Source organism: Aulonocara stuartgranti, assembly GCF_965226115.1.
Source record: "Aulonocara stuartgranti genome assembly, chromosome: 15".
Lineage (NCBI taxonomy): Eukaryota > Metazoa > Chordata > Actinopteri > Cichliformes > Cichlidae > Aulonocara > Aulonocara stuartgranti.
Window position 1 is genome coordinate 25,894,337 of NC_138951.1, and position 16,662 is coordinate 25,910,998.

The 16,662-nt window shown below is 47.0% G+C and overlaps 1 protein-coding gene across 4 annotated transcripts in view; it reads left to right on the top strand.

Moving 5' to 3' along the window:
• Positions 1-1,573: 1,573 nt before the first annotated feature.
• The window catches only part of adgrg6 (adhesion G protein-coupled receptor G6), a 142,599-nt gene continuing 127,510 nt past the window's right edge, over positions 1,574-16,662 (top strand). For 3 of the 4 annotated variants that reach the window (XM_082506831.1, XM_082506830.1, XM_082506829.1), the window contains exons 1-2: positions 1,714-2,034; positions 10,974-11,074. In XM_082506831.1, the coding sequence (XP_082362957.1) occupies positions 2,033-2,034; positions 10,974-11,074 (103 nt within the window). In that variant the 5' untranslated portion in view covers positions 1,714-2,032. Of the gene's footprint in view, positions 2,035-10,973; positions 11,075-16,662 lie in introns of all 4 variants that reach the window. The other variant, XM_082506828.1, reaches the window with a different exon arrangement.

Genomic DNA, 16,662 nt, shown 5'->3' on the forward strand with positions numbered 1-16,662 from the left:
TTCTGTCCTCTGTCATAAAAGTGCTTTTATTCTTCTGGTGGATCTGCCAGGAACAAACTGTTTCCTTTTTATTAATATTATATAAGCCTGCTCCTTTTTCACGGTTTTTTCTCTCTGTCTCTTTGCTCTCAGAAAACTTTCTTACTTCATTAAACGGCAGCATGAGTTTGTGAGCCCGAAGCTGATGTTTTCATAAGAGGGCTCCACTTTGAAAGCTGTGAGTCGCTGTTGTAGATATTTGTCGACGTGAGACCTCCAGGACTGAAACGTAAAGCCAGTAGGGCCAGATGGGTGTGCTGCAGTTCCTCTAATGTCCACCTGAGGCGCCCTCCAGACTCCCAGCTTCATGGCAGAAATATCTGAGAACATTTTTTTTTTAAACTCACCTGTTGATCCTGTTAAAGCTTTAAATTTGGGCCTGACAGGTGTTTGTGCCTTTTACACCTTCAGCTTCCGCCGACCTTTGGAACAAAGTCTAGTACCAACACAGGTAAAGTGTACGCTTGTGCAGCAGGAACTACAGCATGAAAACGTTTTACCAGAGCTAAAGACCACTGAGACTCAAACTGTGTGAAAAATCTGTGGTATGAACTCGAGTTCGGAGCACGTTTAAGAGAACATTTTAGAAAGAGTGGGCAGAGCAGATGGAGTTCTTTGACTCATGTGGGTCCAGTTTGGTTCAGTGAGGATGCAGCTGGGAGCAGGACAGGGCGGTTACCTGCTGCTGCGTCAGGCGTCATCATGTCTGTGCGCCGACTCCATCAGACGCGTTTCCTGGCCCTCGGGGATCTCCTCCCTCAGGAGTTTTTCCAGCAGAATGCAAATCCGTGCAGCTCCCGAACTTCTTATCAGGCAGGAAGTTCGTCTTCATTGACATTTAGAGGCAAATGAGATGCAGCGTGCAGCTCTTTGTTTCCACTCATCTGCACGCGCTCCTTGTCCTCCCTTGACCAAGAACATTCTGACCACTGAAGGGCGAGTAATCACAATGCATGCTGGTAATGAGCAGCATTTATCTGCAAGTCATTAACGAATAAGTGAAAATGCAGAAATGAACGCTGTGTCGTCTGCTTGCTCAGTTCGCCCTCTGTGATCTCATATGGACCCAAGAGCAAAAAAAAAAAAAAACTATGCGCCTGGCTGTTTGGAGCACAAACTCTAACCTCATCACCGAAACATTGGTTTAAAATGAGCGGTCAGCTCTGAAATTGATGCGTGGCTGGAAATGACATCAAGCAGAATTAAAATACTTTAAAAGTTGTCAGGAACAAAGAAATAGATGGAACTGAGCTAGCCAACACTGAGGGAACATCTACACACACACAGCCCTGAAGCTCACAGGCAGGATGAGGCTCCTGTTACCATGGCACTGATGATCAGCTGAGTCTCAGGGGTCAGAGGTCACCTGTTTGTGTAACAGACAGATTTCTTATTTTTATTTTCTCATGTTGTTGTCATGTGTGAACCACCTGTGGATGACGCGCGCGCGCAGTGTGTTTTTCACAATAAAAGCCTGATGGTCTCCTCTGTACTTTATTTTCCAGGATCTGCTCCAGCAGGTGAGACCTGCGGGTGGGGCCGTGCTCAGTGTGACAGCTGATTGTTCTGTTTGTTCTGTCAGACAGCTTTTATTTTGATGGTTTGGGCGGAAGATTAATCGTATAAATTCCAGCCTGAGCTGAAGTAAAAGCCCGTGCTTGTGTTTTTCCTCAGCTGAAACGTCTTCGCGCTCCTTCGCCGGGCAGTCCGGGTCAGGAAAGCGAGTCACCCCTCGCTCTCCCCGCCTCTCTCTCTGCATCGCCCTCCCTCTCACTCTCTAAACTTTGGAGACTTTTGCGCGTCCTGGGCGCATTCTGGATTTGCTGATTTGGAGTCTGAAAACTTTCAGCGCGAGAAAAAACTGGAAAGCAGAGAAAGAAAAAGGGAAAGAGGAAAAAAGGGAGAAAAGAAAGAGGAGGAAAGAAGACCTTCCCTCGGACACCGGACAGGGAGAATGATCCTGCGGGGGGACCAGCTGCCGCTCCAGTGAAACATGTAAGTCACAAAGTATGAGGCTGTTTCAGCTGCAGACTCGTGTAGGATGGGTTTGCTGTCTGGTGTTTGCTCTGAAAGCTTCTCAGAGACTCACTTTGAGTGTTTCTGTGTTTTTGCCTCCCGGTTGTGAGACATCCACAGAGTGGATCCACAGCAGCCTCCGTGGAGAGGCTCCTGGTTAGCTGAGTCTTCAGCTCTGATGGACGCGCCGTTAATGAGGAAAATCATGTGTGCTTTTCTTTGAGCTGAGTTCTCCTGTGGAAAATGAGCAGATCTGTTTCCATGATGCTGCTGACTGCAGATGTGTGCACATGTTTATGGTGATAGAGACGGAGTGCGCGCGGGAGCGGGTCAGTGTGTGTAGAAAGCGCACAGACTCCTCTGGGTTCTTTTCTTTTTTCTTTTGTCTGAAACCCTGAGATCAGACTACACAGGCCTAATATATCAGACCTCTCCAGGTCTAGCACGTAACTTGAGTCCTGTGAGGAACAAGACGTGATGTTTGAAACATGTAAAAACTCTGCGAGCACAGCTGGGACAGTCCCGGGTTTAAACCTTGGCTTAAACAGTTAAAACACCTCGATTATACTTCAACTAGTTCAATTCTTAGATCGATCATTATAAACTGGACTAAGATCTTGTTTAGGAATCAGAAAATCTCGGACTGTGAACAGAGTCCCATGGAAAAGTGTAGAAACGTGACTGGAACCAAAACGGAAACTTTGTTTTTCTTTAATAAAACTGCTTTTAAATTACCACAGTTTATAAAAGATTAGTCTGTGAAGAGTTTTTGATTACTTTGTGGATTTTTTTTTTTGTAGAGTGAAATAAGCACCCGTGCTTCATATGTGCAGGTGTGCGTGTGAGTCTGACAGCGCACACGTTATGAAAGCAAAACGCACCAAAAGACCCTGGAGGCACCGTGTAGAAAGTTTCTGTTTGCCGGCTCAGTCAGTGAAGTAGTTTGTTTTTCAGATGATGCTGTCTGTCCATGCAGCTTATCCCAGCTCCCAGTCCACCTGGACAGGTCACCAGTCTGTGGCAGGGCTAACGCAGAGAGACCCGAGGGGCATTTACAGTCAGTGGGTATCCCAACCCCACAGAAAGGCCCCGGGCTGGATTTGAACCCAGAGAGGCGAGCATGGTGACCGCTGCATCAGCATGCTGTTGGTGTGGGTCATGTTTGTGTGTCATAGCATGACAGGAGCTGTGGAGGCTTTGTGCCTTAGTAACGTGTTTCATTGTGAAGATGGGACGGCGGTGACTCCAGAACCAATCAGTGATGTTCGAGGAAATGAAAGATGCATCCTCACAGGTCCTCAGAGCCTCCGCAGTCCCCTGCAGGGAGAGGATTCCTCTTTATCGAGTTCTGACTTTATCAAAGAGCGTCTTGTTTAGGGTCTTGTTTACTGCCAGGTGTTACGCAACCTGCGAAGGCGATACGGCCAAAAACACACCAAGGGTCCCAGAAGGTGAAGCGCCGAACAGGCCGCCTTTAAACGGAGGCGCGAGGTGACGTCAAATGACATTCTGATGACGGGAAGTGTGTGTCTGTGTGTGAGGTGAAGTTACCAATCCTCCAGGTGTACTGAGGAGCCCTGATACATGTACATATTAAAATGAAAGTTATGTTCAAACAGAATGAAATCCAGACGGCGGCGATAAGCGAGAACGAGCTCGCGGTCAGGCGTAGCAGAGAGGAATGTGCTTTAATTAAGCTAAAGGGGAAGATCTGATCTCTCCACCTGCACCGTGAGTCTGAGCCTGGTGACATTTGGTAGGATAAGAAAGAGGCGCTCGCCTCGTTTCCCCTTTTCGTCGTGAAACGGGCGCACAAACTTTTACAAACTAAGCATTGTGATTTATATAATAAAAGTGAAAATGAGTGAGTGGAACAGTAAAGTCACAGGGAACGTGTTTAACGAGGTCCCAGGTGAGACTGGGAGGCTTGTTTTCCGACAGACTTCTTTGTGCAGGAAGAGGTGTCGCCCCCTGCTGGTCATGAGAAAGAATACAGGTTTAAGTCGCTTCCTTTTTTAAACCCTAGAAACTGCTATATGCACACATGCATTAAAAAACAGGAAAAAATAAATCCCTGTGATGAGTACTTGTGTCAGTGGACCGAGTCAAAGACGGATTCGGCACTGAAGGCTAATTTCATTTAAAATGTTATGCTGGTGCCTAATAAATCATAATGAGCTGTTTACACCGAGTTATGAAGATGAGCTCATCATGTGTGAAATTCATTTGGACATCTTAAAACTCTTCCACTTCCAAAAACATGTTTTTATGCCTTCCAGTAATTAACAACAGTCATAATGTCAAAAAAGGGCTCCATGCTGTGAATGAGCAGCGTAGGTTTTTTTTAGCTGTCCACACTAAGTGCTGTGATTGTGCTTAAAATACAACAGCAGAATCAGTCACCAGCATGGAGCCCCCTGAGGATCAGCACCGAGCTGACAGATCTTTGGAACATTTAGTGTGCTTTAGGCCCTATTTTTGGTTTTGCGGCACATTTCCATTGCATCTGTACGTGTTTGCATAAAGCAGAGAGACATCACTGCAGTGCAGCTGATCAAACAGCGCAGCTTCCAGGAGCGAGCAGAGACCAAAGCGGAGCTAAAAGCAAAGGGAATATCAGACACGCCATGTTGTTGTCCGTTTACTAAAAATCTCATGATGATTTTGAATATCAGTGACCTCAAGGTCAGAGGTCAAGTTTTCTGAATATCCTATGAATGCCATTATTAAAGAGTGAAGCATATTGGTTGAATATGATGGAAACTACACAAAGAAAATGAAGCAGTAAATTCTGAGAGTTAAGAGCTACCCATTTTTGTTGTAAATAAAATAAATAAATAAATATGTCATCGCTGGATTAAAAACTGCTAAACATGTCACCCTGGTCACCCCGTGGTTCCTTCACAGGTATCGTCCACCTGTTGTTGTCACACTTGTGTTGCACAGCCTGAATTGTGTGTCCTCTGGTCCGTGCTGCTGTTGGTGCGTTTAGCTTCGCCTCTGCCGTCTTCACAGCAGACAAAGAGCGTCTGTGTCAGAAATAACGGCTCCACATTGGAGGGCATTGTTTCCGGTCAGCGCGTTGCATCTGCGCTTGCGGGCAGCGCTGATGTTTTCGGCAGCTCTTCCTTTTCACAGTCATCTCTGCTGTGGTCATTTCCCTTTTGCTTCAGGCTAAAATTTCAGCCAATTGGAGTTCAAAATATGCAAAGCGTCATCACTCAGAGGCGTCATGCTCTTGTTCTGCTGGAGGACTGCGTTTAAGTGCGTCTCAGTGTGCGTCGTCCTCTCCATGCAGGCTGGTCAGACGGACACAACAATGGGCCATAAATCAAGCGTCAGGCAGCTCTAGCTGATCTTCTGTACACATGTTTGAGGAGGGCAGTTAGAGCAGTTTCTCACAATAAATTAGATTTACAACCGTGTGCGTGACAAGAACTTGGCTGCAGTGTTGAAAGGACAGGTTCCTGTGTGGGCTTCAGACCTCCACCAAGTTTGAAGAATTGTTAATATTGGGATACTGCAGCGAGACGAGTGCTGCTATGGAGATTTAATCCTGAATGACTTTGTTCTCCACCCCCAAAGCCGACAGAATAGAAAACAAGTGCGCCTGTTTAACAGACTGATTACACATGCACGACACAGAAATCTGAGCGCCACGCCAACGCAGAAGAAGAAAGAGCACAAATATCTTAGATTAACATCTCTAGAATATAATACACTCATCTACAGAGTCAAACAGTTTGTCCCTGTTTACCTTCTCTTACTTCATAAGAGAATCCATACTTCTTTCTCTGACTTACAGAAAGGTCTTCACACAGATCCAGACTTTGTCTTACATGATGTCTGAAAGGTGTTTGGGTCTCAGAGGAGTGTTTTTAAGGACTGCATACCCCACAACAGCACCCCTGCAGCCCTAAACTGGATAAGAGGTTAATTAAAAGGATGAAGGCTTGCCCACTGGCATGCTTATGTGGCAGTTAGAGATGGATAATTTCATGCTAGTGAAGTTTTTGCACACCTGAGTCACATTCAAGCCTTTTCTATCCTGTTTTCAGGATTTTAATCAGAATCAATAATGTCGTCAGTATCGATGACATCCCCATCACTCTCCATCCGGAGGCGCAATTCTATTTTCAACTCACGTGTCCATAATACAGAGTAACTCTCTGCTCAGCTTTAAAAACTGTAAAACACATAGAGGCGGGGCTTCAGCCGTAAGCTTTCAGCAGTGTAGTTTCCTGCTGTTGATCTACGCTGATGATGGTGAAGTATTTTTTCTCAGAGTTCGGTGTTTTCTGTCTTAGCTACTATAACATAAAACTGAACTGCAACCCTACTGAATTAGGTCTGTTAAAGTTGTTGCAGGATGCAGCTTCTGGTGATGGTGTGTAATGCAGTAGTTGACGCAGCAGCAGTGGGGAGACTGGTCTCTTACACATATTTACATTTAAACATCAGCCCTTTCCGGCATGTAACCGAGCAGATTTTGGAAGCTGAGCCTCTCTCTAGGCTTCAGCGACAGCAGGTAAAAGACACAGTTTATTTTGTGTTTTTAGTGACTGCACTGATTTAGTGATGACATAAAGGCAAATTCTTCAGTAATGCATCTGTGGTAGGGTCCAATCAGGAAGCAGTTGACACCGTTGGTTTGTTAATTAGACCAGAAAGAGAAGTTAAACAGCAACAAGATAAGAAATACAAAGAATGAGGTGACGCTGACAGAAAATGTTCAGCGTGATGTCGGAAAGTTTTCTTTGATTCTTGTGTGTCAAACATGAGCAGTTTGAGTAAAATGTAGTTGGTTGTAATTAATAGAAATCGATTTTAATGAAAAACATCTGTCAGGCTTGTTTTCTCACTCATGTCCAGGTTATTAACCTTCAATGTAAATGAACTTGAGGGTGAGTCACAAAGGTGTTCCTGCTTGTGCAGAGGGGTTGGGCAGAGAAGGTTTGTGTTGCCGAGTCATGTCAGAGCTCCTTTTCCTGCAGTGAAAGGTGATTTTCTCAGTTGTTCTGCAGTGAAACCCTCAGAATAACCTCTGGGCCACAGAATGCCTGGCTTGAAACAGGGGTTTGCAGGCTGCCATCCAGCGCTGCAGACACATGAATCGCCGCCTTTATGTGGTCATGTCTACCGCCTTGCTCGCTGACCTCGCTCTTCTTGTCATTCACTCCCATTTCCACAGCGGAGATGGAGCTGGGAGGAGGAGGACCGAGAAAACAAGACGCATGACTTGACAAAGAGGCGAGTTTTCTTTAATGTCAGGAGCTGCATGAATTTGCAGCACTGGACACAACAAAGCTGAACAATGAAATTAAAATCGAGCTCTGTTCTCTCTGCTCTAAATATTTATGATGCAGGAACTGTTCCCAGTAGTAGGACGGCCAAGTTTGCATCAAATGATGAAAAAAATTCTAATTAAAAGTTCCCAGAGACCGAAATGTTTCTGCTCATCTTTTTGCTTTCTCTACCTTGTACAATTTTCATTTCTTCCTAGTGTGTTGAATAATTCACTGGTTTGATCTGCGGAGACAGAGGAAGTGTGCAGCTGCCATGTAAAGTTGTTCAAACACACCGCTGAGGCCATCTGCTGCCTCGCACATAGAGACGTGACTTTGTTTCAGCATGAGGACTTAGCAGTTTAAGCTCAGACAGGGTGACGACGAGAAAACTTTGCTGCGTTAAACCGTTGAATATTCACTGAATGTGTAGCTTCGGCACAGCTCAGGTCCACATTATTCTGGACCTTTGGAAACATCAACGGCCAAATTTGTCGTGAGAAAAAATTTGTCTTTGGTTGTGCACAGACAGACGAGGAAACTTTGAAGTAGCTGGGATCAACCATGTGATCGAGGCTTTTCACAGCGTACTCTTTCTGGATTCGCACAGGGATGGATATCAATACCAAAGTCCTAATCAGTTCAGTCACAGAGTGAATGAAGTGCCGTGCAGGCTTCATATATTTCTGATCATCAAGCTGTTCTAGAGACCATGCTAGGTTTGCTAGCCACATGTTGGTCTTCGCCAAAATGACCACACAGTACAAAGTGTGTGTGCCATTATCATTAAATATGCTAACCTTCTTCACTTCTACCTCCTGGATCGGTGCAGATGTGGCAGTACTGCCTGAGTGAAGTTCAGGAGGATGCTGGCTACATGTGCCGTCATGGCAAGCATATATAGGAGTGCGGTGGGTGTATCTTGGGCGGCTTTGGCCTCTTCAAGGAATTCACCAATCACTGGCAGATACATGCAGTATCAATAGAAACACAAGGACTCGCTCCCACACAGCTCTGGTCTTAACATCATGGAGTTGGTAGGAAAACACAAGGACCTGGGGGCCATACCTTTCTTAAGTGTTTTTGATAAATATGAGCCACAAAAAGATCCCAGCAGTCCCAGCCGTTAAGTGTCCAATGGGTTAATGAACAGCTGAGAGAACAACCTGAAGGCTGTTGTGGAGATGCCGTGGTTTCTTCTGAAACTTAAAGACATTCGGAATTTTTAAGCTGTGAACAACTTTTCTCGGTCTTCGGGTCATTTTTGCTGTGATTCATAGTTTAGTATTACGTGATCTTATAACTCAGTAACCATGAAAGAGGAGCCGAGTTTATGCTCTTGCTCAGTTTTTAGCACAGCTGTCACTTCTCTGCATTTTACAGTCTCCTGACAACAGAGACAACAAAATACAATCAAATCAACTCAGCCAGAGTCATGAGGGACCGTCCGAGACACCGAAAACAACCTTTAGATTCACTTCACTGCGTTAAGCACATAGTGCACAGATGATGTCACTTCCTTCCTTGAAACCGCTGTAATTTCATGTTTTCTGTCATCTGCCACTTGGCCCTCTGTCTGCTGAGCCCAGGTGCATTAAAAGTTATTCAAGTTATTCAAAAAAACAGCAGTAGGATATTTTGGTAGATCGTAAACAAAAATAAACAAATAAATACATATTAATATACATATTAATAATGAGAGTAGTTAATTATCAGCCTTCTTAATAATTAATAATAATTGATTAAGTGAGGAATTATCCAGAGAAACTTCATTAGCAGTGATTCAAGCAAACCTGGAGTTGGATATGTGGAAGGAGCAGATTATAAGATCCTGCTTTTAATAAGCAGACTGTCTGTGTGATGCTGCAGGTATTTATTACTATTTATAATTTATACACAGGCGACAAACAAAACCTCCACAAACCCACTGTGTGTGTCTGTGGAAAATAACTGGAAAGGACTTTGGTAGAAAACCTTTGTGACTGTGGTTTCAGCATCCTGCACTGCTGTGTGTGTATACATGTGTGTGTGTGTACGTGTGTGTGTGTTACCAACAGCGATTATGGGGATCAAAATCCTGGTTTGAAGGCATTTTTGAGACTCAAAATGTGGTTTCAGTGGCAGGGTTACAGTTTGGTTAGGGTTAGGCATTCATTTTTCATGGTTAGGATTAGGGTAAGGGGCTAGGGAAAGCGTTATGTCAATTAGATACCCCCGCCCGATGTGTGTGTGTGTGTGTGTGTGTGTGAGTACTGTAAACATTCGTTTCAACTGCAGGAAGAGACTAAATCAGGAAGAGACGAGCTGGGTCTCCACATCGCTGTTCCTCCCAGAGGCCTTTGAGATTTGGATCACTGGATGGTTAACCCTGATAAAGTATAGATGACAGCCTCGCTCGACCTTTTGGTTTCATCTGTGCTGAGATAAAAGTGTCCCGACCTCACAGCCGTCAGGAAAATAAGAGGTGTCAGATGGCTGACAGTGGATGTGTGTGTTTGTGTGTGTGTGATAGATTGGCAGGATCCAGCTGATGGGTGAATAAAACATGAAACAAAGGTGTGCTGACGCTGTGCCTGGAACATCTTCCTGAATGTGGCTGACTAGTTTGGATCCCTGTGTGGGACTGAAATACTCCCAAACGGACACATTCAGATGTGTTTTTGGACTTTTTTTTAATTTGGAGACTTTCCACAGTTTTTCATTAAGTTGCAAATCAAGTGACTCTTTGATTATATTAAATTTGATTTTGAATAATGTTATGCTGCAAAGAATACCACAGAGAGCAAGCCTAGAGTATGGGTACCTGACTGAAGATATGTAATATAAACAGTTTAACCCACTGATGTCGGCTTTATTTAAACATTTCCTTGAAGGATAGAAGTCAGTCCTGTTGGGATAACTACCTTCAGTCTTCTCATGAACTCTCACTCCTCTATAACACCTCCGACCCGTTGGGGCGTGGACGTCAGCTGATGCTTTTGTTCTGTGTGTTGTCGATGGGGTCTCCATAGGTCGGGCTTGTTCCTGTGCCCTCTGTGACCCTTAATAGGTCCTGAGCCATTGTTGCGGAAAACTTAATGAATGAACTGAGATAAGATTTGAATTTGCTTTAAAGCTGCTTCACTTTGCTGAAGTGAAACTCTTTGATACAACAAGTCCTCTCATTAGCTTCTCTCTGCATTGGAGCAGTTTGATTGGTTCCCCGGGGGTGTGATTGTCTGACACGCAAACACATGTGATCTGCAGTCACTCGTTTATTCACAGGTCTCTCGTCAGTTTCAGGGCTGCAGGACACATTTGAATGTGACTGGTGAGAAGCATTTGAAGCTCCTTTTTTGTCATGAAATTATCCATAGTTATGTTGAATTAGGAATTACTGAGACACAGTAAATCTGCATCAGGTCAAGTTGCACTCCACCCACTCTAGAGCGAAGTGGAAGGCTCTTTGTTCCCGCTGATGCTTTTCTGTTGCTCGGACTGAAAAATGACAGCAAATAAGTTGAAAATGGTTCAGAGAGCAAATGAATCATAAAATGTGGAGTTTTCATCCAAGAAAAACAGGATTCATGTTCAGAATATGAAAAAGTCGGAATGCACTATGCTGAAAATTTCCTTCTTCGTCTGCTTTTCCAGGGAGACCTTTAGAGGTGAAGGCGGAGGAGGAAGAGGAGGAAGGTGGAGACTTCGTCACGTTGTCCCGGTGGTTCTGCTGTGGATGACCCTGCACAGACACGGTAGGACTCGATGGTTTTAACTCTGCCTGAATGGGAAAATCCAGGACAAATAGATCTTACTTTTATTTATTCACTGAAGCAGGAAAGCCGTGCTGCCCTCACAGCTGTCACACTGACAGGAAAAAAAAATCACACATATTCTAATAAATAAACCTTCAACCCCTAAACCGCGAGCAGGAATAAAACCGTAATCATCTGAATACTGAAGACACTCCAACTGCAGTGTGTGTTCAGGCAGTAGTTGGAGTTACTGGGTTACTTCCTGATGACATGTTTTTAGTGATGTTTGCTGTGTTATTGGGCAGCGTGGATATTTTGAAGAGTTCACCACTGCAGCCACAGCAGCACCCACATGGAGAACATGACAAATACGTTCACTCGCACTTTAAAACACAAGGAAAACGCCTGCAGGTCACCTCTGCAGGAGAGGCTCAGGAACAGGCATCAGTGTTCTCAGTTACAGAGCGATGCCGTCTGATGACAAAACACGAAACCATCATGAAAATTGAATTTATTTGTTTGTGTATGTGAATGCAAACATCACCTCTTTGAGTTACGGTCAGCTCGACTTTGGAGCTAACATACGAGGAAGTGTAAAAATCATCGGGTCCATCTGAGAGTTGAGCTGCAGTCCTTGGTGCGAGGGGCAAAACGACCCAGAAGGCTGTATTTTTCTTTTTACTATTTGAAAGTAGAAAACCTCACAGCGTGAACACAGATACAATATATAAAACTTCATGCTTGTGTCAACCTGGGAAAAGAAAGAAAAAGGTAGGGGGAAGGATTAGATCCAGGATTTTGATAAACACAGAGCTAGTGCAGGGAGGATGGGCTTCATGTCACGATGTTGGTTTCAGGTACAGAATGAATTAACAGTAAACAAACCTTTATTCAGGTGACCCAATAGTCCAAAGGGGCTGTGGATACACTAGGCATGAACAGGCACACCAGCAACCTGAGGCTTTAAAGCAGGGGTGGGGAACTCCAGGCCTCAAGGGCCAGTGTCCTGCAGGTTTTAGATATTACCCTGGGTCAACACACCTGAAATAAATGATTTGTTCATTACCAGGCCTCATTACTTTGGTTGTGTCCGAATTCAGGGGAAGGATGCTTAAAATGCCATATTTGGAGGCAATGACGTCACAGCAACGCGACGAAGGCTGTCCGAATTCAAAGAGTACTCAAAATGTGGCGACAAATGCGTCTTACTTTTCCACAAATTTTAAGGATGGGTCCGATGTATCCTTCGTGTCCTACCATATCCCAGGATTCATTGCTGGTCATAGAGGAGATTTGTTTCTGATAACGACGGGGGTCGAAGCGGGAGCAGAAAACACTTTCAAATGTAAGTATATGAAAATCTGGTTGTACAAAAGTTAAATTGTTATAGCGGTCGTGTTGTTAAGCTTTGGGCATCTGCATAGACTTTTTTTTTTTTAATTTTATTTAAATAACCGTAAACCAGCTTGTATGGTGGGTCCCGCAGTTTTTCATGTATTGCCGCTTACATACAGCTAATTTAGATTTTTTTTTAATTGGTGACATGTTATGGGGAACAAAGACCAAACGACTTAATTTATTAAAATGAGGAGAAAACGATCACCTCTTCACTGGGGTGAAGAATTGGGCCGCTATGGCGTGGAGGTACAAGAATAAATCAATTTACACATCATATTCATATGAATACGGTCCTATTAACCCTCATGCTGTCCTATTACCCCACAGCAGCGGTCCCCAACCTTTTTTGCGCCACAGACTGGTTTATGTCAGACACGGAGCCTTTAAGGTGTCGCGGATAAATACAACCACATAAAATGGTCCAACCAAGACAAAAACTGTGGTATCTTGTAAATATAATAATAAACGTGAATGTACTGTGTAATTGTGTAACTTTATTAGCAGCGTTCTCCTGAAAATGCAGAGGCTGAGGAGAGGAGAGCAGGGAGAGGATGGACAGACTGTTTTCACTTCTAGAAAGATTAGTTCCAAAATGAGTTATGCATTAAGAAATTAATTTATTTGGATATATTTGTTACATTGTTATATGTGTTGCATTAGTGTAGAGGTTTTATGTTATTAATAAATAAATTAATTAAAACAGTAATTGTCACTGAACTCAATTTGATTTACAGGTATTTGTAACATGTATGAACATAATGCTAACTTTGAACAATAGTACTTGGATATTTATTTGATAGCCATCCATCCATCCATCCATCTTCATCCGCTTATCCGAGGTCGGGTCGCGGGGGTAGCAGCCTAAGCAAAGAGGTCCAGACCTCCCTCTCCCCAGCCACCTCCTCCAGCTTGTCCGGGGGAATACCAAGGCGTTCCCAGGCCAGCCGAGAGATATAATCTCTCCAGCGTGTCCTGGGTCTGCCCCGGGGCCTCCTCCCGGTGGGACATGCCTGGAACACCTCGCCCAGGAGGCGCCCAGGGGGCATCCTTGCCAGATGCCCGAACCACCTCAACTGGCTCCTTTCGATGTGGAGCAGCAGCTGCTCTACTCTAAGCCCCTCCCGGATGGCCGAACTTCTCACCCTATCTCTAAGGGAGAGGCCAGCCACCCTTCGGAGGAAGCTCATTTCCGCCGCTTGTATCCGCGATCTCGTTCTTTCGGTCACTACCCACAGCTCGTGGCCATAGGTGAGGGTAGGGACGTAGATCGACCGGTAAATTGAGAGCTTCGCTTTTACACTCAGCTCCCTCTTCACCACGACTGACCGGTGCAGCGTCCGCATTACTGCAGCCGCAGCCCCAATCCGTCTGTCGATCTCCAGCTCCCTTCTCCCATCACTCGCGAACAAGACCCCGAGATACTTGAACTCCTCCACTTGGGGCAGGAACTCATCCCCGACCCGGAGTGGGCACTCCACCCTTTTCCGGCTGAGAACCATGGCCTCAGATTTGGAGGTGCTGATCCTCATTCCCGCTGCGTTACACTCGGCTGCGAACCGCTCCAGTGCGAGCTGGAGGCCCTCACCCGATGAAGCCAACAGAACCACATCATCCGCAAAAATCAGAGATGAGATTCTGAGGCCACCAAAGCGAAAGCCCTCCGCCACTTGGCTGCGCCTAGAAATCCTGTCCATAAAAATTATGAACAGAACCGGAGACAAAGGGCAGCCCTGGCGGAGCCCATCACCCACTGGGAACGAGTCCGACTTATTGCCGGCAATGCGAACCAAGCTCTTGCAACGGTTGTATAGGGATTGAATGGCCCGTAGCAATGGGCCAGACACCCCATACTCGCGCAACACCTCCCACAGGACGCCCCGAGGGACACGGTCGAATGCCTTCTCCAGGTCCACAAAACACATGTAGACTGGTTGGGCAAACTCCCATGCACCCTCAAGTATCCTCGAGAGGACAAAGAGCTGGTCCAGTGTTCCGCGACCAGGACGAAAACCGCATTGTTCCTCCTGTATCCGAGGTTCGACTAGCGGACGAACCCTCCTCTCCAGCACCCTGGCATAGACTTTCCCGGGGAGGCTGAGGAGTGTGATCCCCCTGTAGTTGGAACACACCCTCCGGTCCCCCTTCTTGAAGATGGGGACCACCACCCCGGTCTGCCAGTCCACAGGTACTGCCCCTGATCTCCACGCAACATTGCAGAGACGTGTCAACCAAGACAGCCCTACAACGTCCAGAGCCTTCAGGAACTCGGGGCGGACCTCATCGACACCAGGGGCTCTGCCACCAAGGAGTTGTTTAACTGCCTCAGTGACCTCGCCCCCGGAAATTGGTGGGTCACACCCCTCATCCCCAGACTCTGCTTCCTCCCCGGAAGACGTGTCAGTGGGATTAAGGAGGTCCTCGAAGTATTCCTTCCACCGCCCGACAATTTTCTCAGTCGACGTCAACAGCGCTCCGCCAGCACTATACACAGTGCAGGTAGAGCACCGCTTTCCCCTCCTGAGACGCCTGACGGTTTGCCAGAATCTCTTCGAGGCAGTCCGAAAGTCTTTTTCCATGGCCTCTCCGAACTCCTCCCACACCCGAGTTTTTGCTTCAGCCACTGCCCGAGCCGCATTCCGCTTGGCCTGTCGATACCTGTCGGCTGCCTCCGGAGTCCCACAGGCTAACCAAGCCCGATAGGCCTCCTTCTTCAGCCTGGTGGCTCCCTTCACCTCTGGTGTCCACCATTTGGTTCGGGGATTACCACCACGGCAGGCACCAACCACCTTGCGGCCGCAGCTCAATGCAGCAGCTTCGGCAATGGAGACGCTGAACATGGTCCATTCGGACTCAATGTCCCCAGTCTCCCTCGGAATGCTGTTGAAGCTCTGCCGGAGGTGTGCGTTGAAGATCTCGCGGACTGGGGCCTCTGCTAGACGTTCCCAGCACACCCTCACTACGCGTTTAGGTGCACCAGGTCTGTCCAGCGTCCTCCCCCGCCACCTGATCCAACTCACCACCAGGTGGTGATCAGTTGACAGCTCAGCCCCTCTCTTTACCCGAGTGTCCAAAACATATGGTCGCAGGTCTGGTGATACGATTACAAAATCGATCATCGACCTACGGCCTAGAGCATCCTGGTGCCACGTGCACTTATGGACACTCTTATGTTCGAACAGGGTGTTCGTTATGGCCAAACTGTGATTAGCACAGAAGTCCAATAACAAAGCACCGCTCGGGTTCAGATCAGGGAGGCCGTTCCTCCCAATCACGCCCCTCCAGGTCTCGCTGTCGTTACCCACGTGAGCATTGAAGTCTCCCAGCAGGACAACAGAGTCTCCAGGTGGAGCACCTTCCAGCACCCCCCCCAGGGACTCTAAGAAGGCTGGGTACTCCGAACTGCCACTCGGCGCATAAGCGCAGATGACAGTCAGGACCCGTTCCCCGACCCTAAGGCGCAGGGAACAAACCCTCTCGTCCACCGGGAAAAACCCCAACGTACCGGCAGCAAGCCGAGGGGATATAAGAATACCCACCCCAGCCCGCCGCCTCTCACCAGGGGCAACTCCAGACTGAGACAGAGTCCAGCCCCTCTCCAGGAGACTGGTTCCAGAGCCCAGACAATGCGTAGAGGTGAGCCCAACTATATCTAGCCGGTACCTCTCAACCTCACGCACCAACTCAGGCTCCTTCCCCACCAGAGAGGTGACATTCCATGTCCCTATTGCCAGTCTTGGCAGCCGGGGGTCGGTCCGCCAGGGCCTCCGCTCCTGGCCGCCACCCGGCTCACAATGCACCCGACCCCTATGGCGCCTCCTGCGGGTGGTGGGCCTGCAGGAGGATGGGCCCATGTCTCCTCTTCGGGCTGTGCCCGGCCGGGCCCCATGGACTAAGGCCCGGCCACCAGACGCTCGCCCTCGGGCACCCTCCCCGGGCCTGGCTCCAGGGCGGGGCCCCGGTAACCCTATCCCGGGCAGGGTAAACTGTTCCCTCGATATTCTTTTCATGGGGGTCTTCTGAATCGCTCTTTGTCTGGTCCCTCACCCAGGACCAGTTTGCCATGGGAGACCCTACCAGGGGGCAAAAGCCCCCAGACAACATAGCCCCTGGGATCCCTGGGACACACAAACCCCTCCACCACGATAAGGTAGCGATTCAAGGAGGAGTTATTTGATAGCAATAAAGTAAAT